Consider the following 13,388-nt stretch of genomic DNA (forward strand, 5'->3'; position numbering starts at 1 on the left):
CAGCCACTGATCGAAGTAAAGTTTCCAACATGTCCCTTTGATAGAAGTAAATCAAACAATCAACTGTTGTCTAGGGGGGACTACTGTATGGCCAACTTTATTCTGCTAATTATTATCATTTGAGACACTTTATGTTTCTAACAGGTACAACTCGGAAACAAAAATATAAGTCATTTTAAAGCTAAACTACAGGCAAACAGCTAATTTAAATAAATAAATAGATGTGAAAGATTTTAGATTCGGATAAGCTTGAGATCCAGGAACATTTGCCAGACAGCACAGGTACTGGACCTCTCTCTTTAATCTTTTTTACACAGGGCACCTTCACCCTCTTCCTGCCTAGGCCAATTTTCAGCTATCAGTGCTGCCGCAGTTTAAATGACAATTGCGCAGTCATGCAACGCTGTACCCATATTCATTTTTTGTAATTTTTTTTCACACAAACAGAGCTTTCTTTTGTTGGTATTTAATCACTGCTTGTTTTTTTTTTTTTTCCTAAATAAACGAAAAAAGGCCAAACATTTAGAAAAGAAACATGTTTTTCTTCATTTCTGTTATGACATTTTGCAAATAATCTTTCTTCCTAAATTTTTGCCAAAATGTAGACTACATTTCTTTGGTGAAAATAACCCAAATCAGTGTTTATTATTTAGTCCATAGGAAAGGTATAGAGTCCACAAACCATGGTATGTATCTAAAAATCAATCAATCCTGATGTACTGACGGCTCATTTTCTAAGACCCAAAAACACCAGGACTGTACAAATACCCACCAAATGACATCTTTTTGAAAAGTAGACAGTCCAAGGTATTTAGTAAGAGGTATGGTGTTCTGTGTACAGAACAACTTCAGGTAGCCATATTGCATTGCATTTTCAGAAAAGGACAGCGGCTGCAGCTTGAAAAGGAAAGGTAATTTTTAATTTAGTCTCAAGGAGTGTAAGAGGACATGTGGCAACACAATAAGATTAGAGGAGAGGCAGTTTAACCTTAAGCTGCGTAAGGGCGGTGAGAATGTGGAACTCTCTTTCACATTTGGTGGTAACTGCGGGAAGTATGGCTACTTTTAAAAGACTCTTGGACGTGCATCTCATAGATCACAACGTTCAGGGTTATCGGAAATGATGACATCTCTGACACACACACACACACCTGCACAGGTTGAACTGGATGGACTGTTGACTTTATTCGACCTCAACTCAGTGCTGTATCTTTGTTTAGGCTGACAAGGCCAGGCCTAGGGCGGCACTTTGCAGGGAGGGGGCAAAAAGGCTGCACCCTGCACGAAAAAAAAAAAACAGCCTCCTCCCGACTCCCGCACGAAAAGGGTCCCTGCCGGCTTGCACTACACTTTTAGTATAATGCCAGTCTTATGGAGCTAATTGAGCCAGAGGACAGGGTCCAGGAAGCAAATCAGTCTGGCACCCCCATAAAGTGGTCACACTGCTACCTTCCGGTATGATAATACTGGCGGGTGAGGACATTCGGACAGACCGCAGGCTGCCAACCACACTTAATACAACTGGCCCGACGGCCGCCAATGCTAATAAGTGTGGCACTGCAGCCTAATGCTCCTACTTTCCTCTGCCCCCAGGTATGGCAGGCATCATGTCAGTAATATAATTTAATTTCTTTAAACATCCTTGTCCTTGAGCGAGCATATTGAATTGCATCATATACAATTAAGACTTTTAATTGTATATGATGGCAATAATATTTTGGACCTGCTCACCTCATAAGTGCTATATGTCACTGGGTTAGTAGGATTACTCCAATCTTATAAAATATTTTGAATTGTGTTTCCTGCCACTGATTATTTCACTTATTTGTATAATCACTATGGACTTCCAAGTCATTATACAAATAAGTGAAATAATCCTATGATTACAATCAGTGGCAGCAAATACAAGTCCAAATATCTTAAAAGAAATAAGTAATCTTACTAATCCAGTGACATAAGGCTGTACGAATGGGTACGGATATGGCTGCACTGATGGCCACTGATGAGGTGGCACTGATAAGCTACACTGATGGGGCTACACTGATAAGGCAGGACTGATATGCTGCACTGATTGGCACTGATATGCTGTACTGATGGGCACTGATATGCTGCACTGATGGGCACTGATAAGCGTGCATCATTTCATAAACTTTAAATCCGATACCAAAATGTGTAAAGCATATTGCCAGTTTATAGCAAAACTTAAATTGTGATCCAAAAATTATTCTTCTGTTTCTAGTTTGTACAGAGTGTGATATTTGGGGGAGCCTGGGATCACCAGCCAGCCAAAGCAAAGAAGAGTCTTTTTTTCCAAAAAAAACAAACTTACTTCAGCATAAAAACAAACACACTTCAGCATAAAAACTTACTTAAGCATAAAAACAAAACAAACGTCTATACACACTAGGCTTAAAAAAAAAAAACAGTTCACATGGCAGAAAAAAAAACGCTCATATAGAGCATTTTTGTACAAGCATTTAGGAGCGTTTAGCATTTTAGCATTTTTTTTCTGACAGAAAACTCCTCTCAAAAATGCAATCTAGAAGTGTTTTTATCTGCTTCCAAACACGGAGCTTAAAATATGCTTCTAAACATCCTCACATGCATGGACACATGGGATAACATTGAGCTGAATCTACAGGCAAAATGCAAAACTGCTGTAGAAGCAAACGCTGCTTCTACCATAGTTACCATAGTTTTGCATTTTGCCTAAAAACGCTTTTAAGCCCAGTGTGCATGGACCCTAAAACAAAATGTTGGCTCACAGCCAGTATAAACTAGTCCCACACCAAGGTTTATGGTTCCTGCCTGCTTTCTGGTGTCTAGAAGAGAACCACAGGAAGCCAGGCAATGGCTCAGTAGCCAAACAGTTTGCAGCCCTCATAGAACCAGCTGAGTGCTTCCTGTTTTTTCCAGCCCTCCCTTGTAGGTGGGTTAACCTCTGCAGGACCACAGTACACATTGACAGGACTAGAGGCTCTTTTCCACCCGAACTCTGCATTTCAGGACCCATACCTGGTGTCCTGTGCAAGAGATAACTAGTATGTGAGTAATATGCAGTCATGTATGTAGGTACTTCCTATTTTCATGAATCCCTGTTTTCATGCAGTATACGGATTTGTTGTTTCGTTATTTCAGTTTTTTATTTATGCGACAGATATACAAACCCGATTCCAAAAAAGTTGGGACACTGTACAAATTGTGAATAAAAACAGAATGCAATGATGTGGAAGTTTAAAATTTCCATATTTAATTCAGAATACAACCTAGATGACATATCAAATGTTTAAACTGAGAAAATGTATCATTTTAAGGGAAAAATAAGTTGATTTTAAATTTCATGGCATCAACACATTTAAAAAAAGGCCATGTTTACCACTGTGTGGCATCCCCTCTTCTTTTTAGAACAGTCTGCAAACGTCTGGGGACTGAGGAGACAAGTTGCTCAAGTTTAGTAATAGGAATGTTTTCCCATTCTTGTCTAATACAGGCTTCTAGTTTCTAGTTGCTCAATTGTCTTGGGTCTTCTTTGTCACATCTTCCTCTTTATGATGCACCAAATGTTTTCTATGGGTGAAAGATCTGGACTGCAGGCTGGCCATTTCAGTACCCGGACCAGTATGTGGTCTGGCATTGTCATGTTGGAAAATGCAAGGTCTTCCCTGAAAGAAACAACATCTGGATTGGAGCATATGTTGTTCTAGCACTTGAATATACCTTTCAGCATTGATGGTGTCTTTCCAGATGTGTAAGCTGCCCATGCCACACGCACTCATGCAACCCCATAGCATTAGAGATGCAGGCTTCTGAACTGAGCGCTGATAACAACTTGGGTTGTACTTGTCCTCTTTAGTCCGGATGACATGGCGTCAAATTTTGATTCGTCTGACCACAGAACAGTTTTCCACTTTGCCACAGTCCATTTTAAATGAGCCTTGGCCCAAAGAAAACGCCTGCGCTTCTGGATCATCTTTAGATATGGCTTCTTTTTTGGCCTATATAGTTTTAGCCGGCAACAGCAAACGGCAGGGTGGATTGTGTTCACCGACAATGTTTTATGGAAGTATTCCTGAGCCCATGTTGTGATTTCCATTGCAGTAGCATTCCTGTATGTGATGCAGTGCCGTCTAAGGGCCCGAAAATCACAGGCATCCAGTATGGTTTTCTGGCCTTGACCCTTACACACAGAGATTGTTCCAGATTCTCTAAATTGTTGGATGATATTATGCACTGTAGATGAATGACAACTTCAAACTCTTGGCAATTTTTCTCTGAGAAACTCCTTTCTTATATTGCTCCACTATTTTTCGCCGCAGCATTGGGGGAATTGGTGATCCTCTGCCCATCTTGACTTCTGAGAGACACTGCCACTCTGAGAGGCTCTTTTTATACCCAATCATGTTGCCAATTGACCTAATAAGTTGCAAATTGGTCCTCCAGCTGTTCCTTATATGTACATTTAACTTTTCCGGCCTCTTATTGCTACCTGTCCCAACTTTTTTTGGAATGTGTAGCTCTCATTTCAAAATGTCTCACTTTCAACATCTGATATGTTATCTATATTATATTCTGAATAAAATATAAGTTTATGAGATTGTAAATGAGTCCATTTCTTTTTTACTCACAATTTGTACAGTGTCCCAACTTTTTTGGAATCAGGTTTGTACAAGATATATATCTATATATTACAGTATAGCTCAATTCTATTTCTCTATACACACAATGTATAAATAATGTTATTACGATCACGGTGGTAGGGAAATGAAGGGTGGCAGGCCTTCTTTGTAACAGTTGTAGTGACTATTTCTCTTTATGTATACAGCAGGGCCCAAAATAGATCCCTAAAGACTTTTATCTATTTAAACAATGCAGACAGGAGACAAAGAATCCACAGCTCTTGCAGGCCCAACCGCTGTTATTATAACATTATAAACCATAGTACCATCCTGACGTCTGCTATTTTGGTCTCAGACCCACAGTAGGACAATGTGAGCCACAGAACAGAGCACTGGGGGCCTTTTCCTAAAAAGAATAGAAGCAATAACATGGCTTTCCAATAGTAAAGATCACTTCATGTAGAAAAGCTGAGTGATCAATTTTACCCTGTGAGTGCCGTAACATATTGGCTATGTCCTCGGCAGTCCAAAAGTCAAATCAGTTTATGAGCACAAGCTCAACTCTTCTCAGAAATGTGAGTAAAAATATGTTAGCACATGAAATAAATGCATTATGTATTGATTCTAGGCATTTTAAAAGGTGAGTCAAAGTGAAATCATTTTATTAAATGCATTCTGTTACTTGTTTTTATTACAGGGACAGCAAACCTGTTCAGTATAGTTCAGTTCATTAGCTCTTTTCATACTAAAACCCCATAAGGACTGCAATAGTTAAAGCAAAAACTAAATATTTTTACTTTGTGAAAGCCATCAGCATCTGCTGTAACATCTGTATTTACAAGAGGTTTATGTAAAACATACAAAAAAAAAAGATAAAACTAAAGACTCTACTTTTTTTCCTGACTTTATATAAAGAGGATGCTAAACAAATACACTGCACTACCTCTACTGCACATATGGGTACCCCATAAATGTGCATCAGTAATGTAGGGGTAAGTCCCGGTTCACACTGGTGCGATGTGGGAAACCGCATCGCACCAGAATCGCACAGTGGTTCACACTGAGATCTGCGAATCGCTGGGGGTGTCAATGTAAAATTAATGATACCCCCAGATTGGTTCTGTGAAATAGTGCAGGAATCGGATTGCATAGGTGTGAACACCCATGCGATCCAATTCCAGTGCAAACTAAAAAAAGGGTCCTGCACCATTTTGGTGTGAATGCAATGCCATTTTAGCCATACAGTTTGACATTGCATGTGATCTGCACGGCAATGCGGTGTGGATCACATGCGATGTCTGGCATTGCACTAGTGTGAACCGGCACTAAAGATGTGCTCTCTGTAAAGTCTAATGACCACTGCTGTGGGACGCTCCATCTGTGCAGCGGGGGACAGCGCTGGATTGTTAGAGGAGCCAGAAAAGTGTTTAGGAATAGCAGTGGGACATTTTTTACCCTAAAGTGGTTGTAAACCCTCACATATACCCAGTAAAGTGACTGACCTCAGGTGATACACAGAGATAAAACAAATCCTCCTACAAAAGTTGTACCTAGTTATCTGCAGCCCTCTCCCCTCTACATCTCTTCAAAGTCCAGAATTTATACATCTTGTCTGAGCTTCCAGAAAGCAGGGGGTGAGATGCTGAAGTTATACTCTGCAGAGCTCAGTGTTATCTGACTGAAGAGAAAGGGACACAACCCTTTTACACACACAGGAACAGAGGTAAAGCGTTCAATCACAGGCTGTGTGCTGGAGCTCCCTCCTCATCAATTTTTTACCTTTTGGTATCAGGAAAACTTCTCATAAGTGACTAAGGCAGATTGCAGAGAGGTGAGACAGCAGACAGAAATGACACTTAGTGCCCTGGTTTGAGACGAGTACACACGATAGACGGATATGTTTTGTTCATATTTCATGTTTAAAAGGGAATCCAAATATAAACCTGCTCTCACCCCTATTCTAAGACCTGTCCTAACTACCCAGTAGAGGAGGATGTGTATACTTACCTATTCCCTGGGCGCTCCGGTCCAGTCAGCTGCAATGCCTATGTGGTGTCTTCACCCATAGGCTTATTATGGGCCAAGTGTTGTCAGCTCTTACTCCTCTACACTGAACCCGTTGCTGGGGTCAATCATGTGACCAGACCGGAGTGCCCAAGGAGTATGTAAGTATACACATCTTTCCTCTATAGAAATGATAGCAAACCTTGGCACCCCAGATGTTTTGGAACTATATTTCCCATGATGCGCATGCACTCTGCAGTGTAGTTGAGCCGCATGGGAAATGTAGTTCCGAAACATCTAGGTGCCAAGGTTCACCATCACTGCTCTATAGGGTAGTTAGTATAAAGCTTAGAATGGGGTGGAAATCGGTTAAGATAGGATTTGACTGGATTTCTACTTTAAGGTAAAAAAGTTTTGATTTTATAACAACTTTAACTCTGTCACTGCCATAACCACCAATGCAGGAAGGGGGGGGGGGGGTGGAAGGGTTAACTTTCTCTGCCATGACCAGCAATGCAGGGGGAGGTGTAAACTGCTAGCGCTGATCAGGGTGTTCCGGTCGGTGGGGGGGGGGGGGGGAGCGTTCAGTCCCCTGACAGAACAGAAAGGCACAGTGGGGGAGATCGCTGCACTAACATCACTTTAGTTATTAGAGATTCCCAGATTATTTAGTGATCATTGCATTCCAATCATTTCAATTCATGGTAACTGTACATGTACAGTATTACGTAGAAGAATATTTTAAATCTCGTATGCATAACATCAGTAAACAATACCGAGAATTCGTTTGCTTTTCCTTTTAAGTTCTCGGAACTTTCAAAATAGTGGCTGTTAGATACCAAAACCTATATCTTTAATTAAACAAAGTTTTCAGTATATTGCAGCTAACCAAGTCTTAGATGCGATGGCTGCACTTGTTACTTTTTTAGGCTCTCTTTCATTTATTTTCACCTGGCGTTCTGACCAGTAACTCTGTTGTTTTTCAGAACAAGCTGTCCTGCAAATGTATCAGTTACCATGTTGAGACAAGCAATTTACCACTAACAGGGGTGCTTTCAACGATCAGCTTTTACTTATTCATCTAAAACCTTTATCCCAAAAAGATCAAAACTGTTGTTGTACCTGCTTGTGTACCTGCAGTGTTAACTGGAGTTTGGCTTCAATTTGTTAGTGTATCTAAATCTGTTAGTACATCTAATATTCGCCTCTCCTCAGACTGACAATGCTGTTGTCCAAAGTTGCCCCTGTGCTCCTTCATTCAGAGTGGGGGCACTCCAATACAGGGGGTTTGTTACTGACCAGATCACAAGGTAAAAACAGAGGTGAAAATAAAACAAAAAGAAAAAACGAATGCAGCCATCACATCTAAGGATTGGTAAGCTGCAATAAATTACATTTTTGGTTTAATACTGTTATAAAGTATAACTGAAGGCCACACTTTTGTTAAAGATTTGGATAGAGTGGAGAAGAATTAGTTGGGGTAGTCACCCTTCCTATTTGTTCCACTGACCATTATCACCAAGCGTTAAAGTGAAAGAAAATTCCACGTTTTGGGTTGTCCCCACAGCAGGAATACAAGGGACATCTTCCAATGAGGACACTATTTCTGGTAACATCCAGAGATTCCCTCACTCTAGAGCAGGCATGTCCAACCTGCGGCCCGAGGGCCGCATGCGGCCCAGAACTGTAGCCAATGCGGCCCACTGCCCGCTGAAAATTTAAATTTTTTTCTGGGGAGGAAGGAAGTCGAGTCGGGGGCAAGGCCACAGCGGCTTCCAACCAACTGTAGGCAGAGGCTGCAACTGCATTGGATGGGCATGCACTGGTGAGGCTGCATTGGATGGGCATACACTAGTGAGGCTGCATTGGATAGGCACTGATCAGGCTGCATTGGATGGGCATGCACTGGTCAGGCTGCATTGGATGGGCACTGATCAGGCTGCATTGGATGGGCATGCACTGGTGAGGCTGCATTGGATGGGCACTGATCAGGCTGCATTGGATGGGCATGCACTGGTGAGGGTGCATTGCATGGGCACTGTAACAGGAGCCATACAGGAATCAGCAGCTCTGCTCACTACTGCAGCTGCTGCTTCCTCCAGCAGTACCCGCATGACCAGCATTACCCGCCAGCAGTAACTGCCAGCAGTGACCGCCAACAGTCTGCAAAATAAGTAATAGAAAAGGTCTGTGCATCAGCGTGTGTAAATTGTTGCAATATGTTTTTTAATAACTAGTTGTGTTTTGTCATATGTCATGTCCTTGTTCATACATGTATGAATAAGGACATTACATTTTCTGGCTGCCTAAGTCATATGTGCTAAGGGTGCAACTAGCCCCCAGCACATAACTGTAAATATCCTAGCATGTGCAGTGTTTCTGACTCCTCAAATCACTGAAGTGGTCATGGTGGTTAGAGTGTTCCTTTAATGTCTCTCAGAAGAAGTATAACCTCTGTATACTAATTCTATTTAAATGGTCATCCTCTAGTTGTGTTAAATTAGTGTGGAGGGGGGGAGGCGAGGCGGCGTGGGAAGAGCGCGGCAGCGTTTTATTACTTATATACCTTAACTATAGTATATATTTTATATGCGGCCCGAGAAAATTTGTCTACACTCAATGTGGCCCAGAGAAGCCAAAAGGTTGGACACCCATGCTCTAGAGGAATTACCTCTTACTTACTTTATGTTGTGGCTTTGGGACAGGAAGTAAAGGGAAATCTCCCCAATGGGACACAAATGCCCAAAAAAATTAGAGGGTAAATAACTCTCCCTTACACTATCCAAAATGAAAAAAGAATGCCTTTAGTACTATTTTAATTGCAAAACAAAACATTTAGATTTGTTTCTATCAACATTTTAATTATATCTGAAAAACAACTCCTTCTACTGAAACTAAGCAAGCTGCCACAGAGTTGGCAGTCGTTCCTATGAAATGTGTTAAAAGTGTAAATGTGAAAGTGTATTCCTACCTATTGCAGTTTCTGGCATGGCAAACAGAGTCTTTTCAGATGCCACTCTAAAATGTCCATGAACAGAAAGACCGACACCCTGAAAGAAGAAAATAACAGATTATTGCATCTCCATTGTAATGTATAATATACAGTACCACTAAATACAGTATCTCACGAAGGTGAGTACACCCCTCACATTTTTGTAAATATTTTATTATATCTTTTAATGTGACAACATTGAAGAAATGACACTTTGCTACAATGTAAAGTAGTGAGTGTACACCTTGTATAACAGTGTAAATTTCCTTTCCCTTCAAAATAACTCAACACACAGCCTTTATTGTCTAAACCGCTGGCAACATAAGTGAGTACACCCCTAAGTCAAAATGTCCAAATTGGGCCCAATTAGCCATCCCCCCCCCCCCCATGTCATGTGACTCAATAGTGTTACAAGGTTTCAGGTGTGAATAGGGAGCAGGCGTGTTAAATTTGGTGTTATCGCTCTCACTCTCTCATACTGCTCACTGGAAGTTCAACATGGCACCTCATGGCAAAGAACTCTCTGAGGATCTAAAAAAAAGAATTGTTGCTCTACATAAAGATGACCTAGGCTATAAGAAGATTGCCAAGACCCTGAAACTGAGCTGCACCACGGTGGCCAAGACCATACAGCGGTTTAACAGGACAGGTTCCACTTAGAACAGGCCTCGTTATGGTTGACCAGAAACATTGAGTGCACATGCTCAGCGTCATATCCAGAGGTTGTCTTTGGGAAACAGACGTATGAGTGCTGCCAGCATTGCTGCAGAGGTTGAAGGGGTGGGGGGTCAGCCTGTCAGTGCTCAGACCATACGCCGCACACTGCATCAAAGTGAAAAGATAAAATAAAATATTTACAAAAAATTTGAGTGTTGTACTTTTTTTTGTGAGATACTGTACATGACACAAAAGTATATGGAACACCCTGCTTACAAGAGCTTGCAGTGTAAATGGCACATTGTCTAAATTCCATTTGACAGTAGCCCCAATAATGCATAAGCTGGGACTTCCAAACACAGGCTCAAAACCTCTCTTTTCCTGGCAATTCCAGGCAATACGTAAATCATTAAATTCCCAAAGAATTCTAGCAAACCAAATTTGTGCTAAATTTACATTGATCCGAGTTCTCACTAATCTACTGCATTCACATACCACTTTGCAAGATCAATATCCCTCTCTGCTTCCTAAATTATCAATCACACACAAACTTCCACGGTTGATTAACCACTTCTGGGCCGGAAGGATTTGCCCCCTTAATGACCAGGCCATTTTTTTATATTCGGCACTGCGTTATTTTAATGGACAATTGCGCGGTCGTGTGACGCTGTACCTAAATAAAATTGATGTCCTTTTTTCCCACAAATAGAGCATTCTTTTGGTGGTATTTGATCACCTCTGCGATTTTTATTTTTCGCGCTATAAACAAAAAAGCGACAATTCTGAAAGAAAAATATATATATATATTTTTCAAATTCTGCTATATAACATTCCCAAAAAAAAAAAATTAAAAAATCAAAATGTTTTAACATTTTAGGCCAATTTGTTTTCTGCTACATATTTTGGGTAAAAAAAAAAATCGAAATAAGTGTATTTTGATTGATTTGCGCAAAAGTTATCGCATCTACTAACTAAAGGAAAGAATTATGTCATATTTATTGTTTTTTTTTTTTTTTTTTCTTACTAGTAATGGCGGCGATCTGCAATTTTTAGCAGGACTGCAACATTGCAGGAGACAGATCGGACACTTTTCGGGAGACCAGTGACATTACTACAGTAATCAGTGCTAAAAATATGCACTGTTACTGTAATAATAACACTGGCAGGGAAGGGGTTAACACAGTGGGTGATCAAGGAGTTAAATGTAAGCCTAGGGGAGTGTTTCTAACCGTATGGGGGTTGGGCTTTTGAAATGATCACAGAGACCTGTGATCCTATATAGAAGGATCACAGGCGCTCTGTGATCATTCCAGAGAGAAGAACGGTCAGCTGTGTTTACAACAGCTGACCGTCCTTCTCTCTCAGCAGGGAACAATCGCGGATGCCCGGTGGCAATCGGAGCCGCCGGCCCCGTGCATCGGAGTCCACGCTGCCGAGTGGGGGTGGGAGCATGCCGGCAACGGAGCACGCTAGCCCCTTAGCTGCAGGTGCGAAACGGACGTAGAGTTACGTTGGTTCGCGCAGGAGGGCCAGCCTACCGCATTAAATCTGCAGCGGGCGGTCCTTAAGTGGTTAACCTAATACTGGAACAACCTAATACTGACTATGTACTGTGTACACACAGTATATACAATATATTACCAAAATAATTGGGACACCTGCCTTAACACGCGCCTGAACTTTAATGGCATCCCAGTCTTAGTCAGCAGGGTTTAATACAGAGTTGGCCCACCCTTTGCAGCTATAGCAGCTTCAACTGTTCTGGGAGGGCTGTCCACAAGGTTTAGGAGTGTGTCTATGGGAATGTTTGACCATTATTCCAGAAGTGCATTTGCGAGGTCAGGCACTGATGTTGAAGAGAAGGCCTGGCTCACAGTCTCCACTCTAACTTATCCAAAAGGTGTTCTATCGGGTTGAGGTCAGGACTCTGTGCAGGCCAGTCAAGTTCCTCCTCCCCAAACTCGCTCATCTATGTCTTTATGGACTTTGCTTTGTGCACTGGTCCAAATCATTTGATGGAGGGGGGGGGTTATGGTGTGGGGTTGTATTCCATAGGTTGGGCTTGGCCCTTTAGTTCCAGTGAGGGAAACTATTAAGGTGTCTGCATACCAAGACATTTTGGACAATTTCATGCTCTGAACTTTGTAGGAACAGTTTGGCGATGCCCCCTTCCTGTTCCAACATGACTGTGCACAAGTGCACAAAGCAAGGTCCATAATGAGCAAAGCTTGGGTGGAGCAACTTGACTGGCCTGCACAGAGTCCTGACCTCAACCCGATAGAACCCCTTTGGGATAAATTAGAGCAGAGACTGCGAGCCGGGCCTTCTCATCCAACATCAGTATCTGGCCTCACAAATGTACTTCTGGAAGAATGGTCAAACATTCCTATAAACACACTCCTAAACCTTGTGGACAGCCTTCCTAGAAGAGTGGACCAATTCAATATTGAACACTAAGGACTAAGACTGAGATGCCATTAAAGTTCATGTGTGAGTAAAGGCAGGCATCCCAATACTTTTGGTAATATAGTGCAGAGCCAGCTAAAAAAGTTAGGAGCCAGTTTTTTTTCACGCATGCCAAATGGCCGGCTTCTGTCGGACCGGCTGCCATACACATGGGCCGAATGGCGGCCAGTTTTTTTTGAACCGGCTGATGTTGCCCGGCATTTGGCCCATGTGTACTTGGCTGGATGGTGTGAAGGGCAGTGGCCCACTAGGGAAGGACAGTGCAGCAAGGCAGCAAGGTGGGGGGGGGGGGGGGGGGGCGATAGGTGATCCAGTAACTCATGCCCTCTTAGGCCCCTTTCATACGGGCACCTCCGCTAAGCGGAATTCGCTTGCTCAGCAGGGATTTCTCTGCTAATCCGTTGAATACAAAAAATACATTAAAAATGTATTTAAAAAAAAAAAATGAATAAACTGTTTCCATCTTTTGTGAGGGTGTGAATAGAACTGAGGCTGTTCCAACCAACCGCTCCACACTCCCTGTCCACTTACCATTAAGCAAAGGGCGCCAGAAGAAGCCTGCAACAACTTCAGTCTCTTCTCCTCTTTGGAAGGAGATGGGCAGGCAGTGAGAACAGGCAGGGGAAACACTCAGCACCGTTAGTCACAGCTTG

General features: G+C 42.0%; 1 protein-coding gene across 1 annotated transcript in view; it reads right to left on the reverse strand.

The window, feature by feature from the left end:
* HIBCH (3-hydroxyisobutyryl-CoA hydrolase) overlaps positions 1–13,388 on the reverse strand; it is a 225,500-nt gene that overhangs the window by 87,853 nt on the left and 124,259 nt on the right. Inside the window, exon 7 of the mRNA XM_082260054.1 lies at positions 9,592–9,670. Coding sequence (XP_082116180.1) covers positions 9,592–9,670 — 79 coding nt within the window. The remainder of the gene's footprint in view (positions 1–9,591; positions 9,671–13,388) is intronic.

This window comes from Pelophylax lessonae, assembly GCF_965119305.1.
Source record: "Pelophylax lessonae genome assembly, chromosome: 6".
Lineage (NCBI taxonomy): Eukaryota > Metazoa > Chordata > Amphibia > Anura > Ranidae > Pelophylax > Pelophylax lessonae.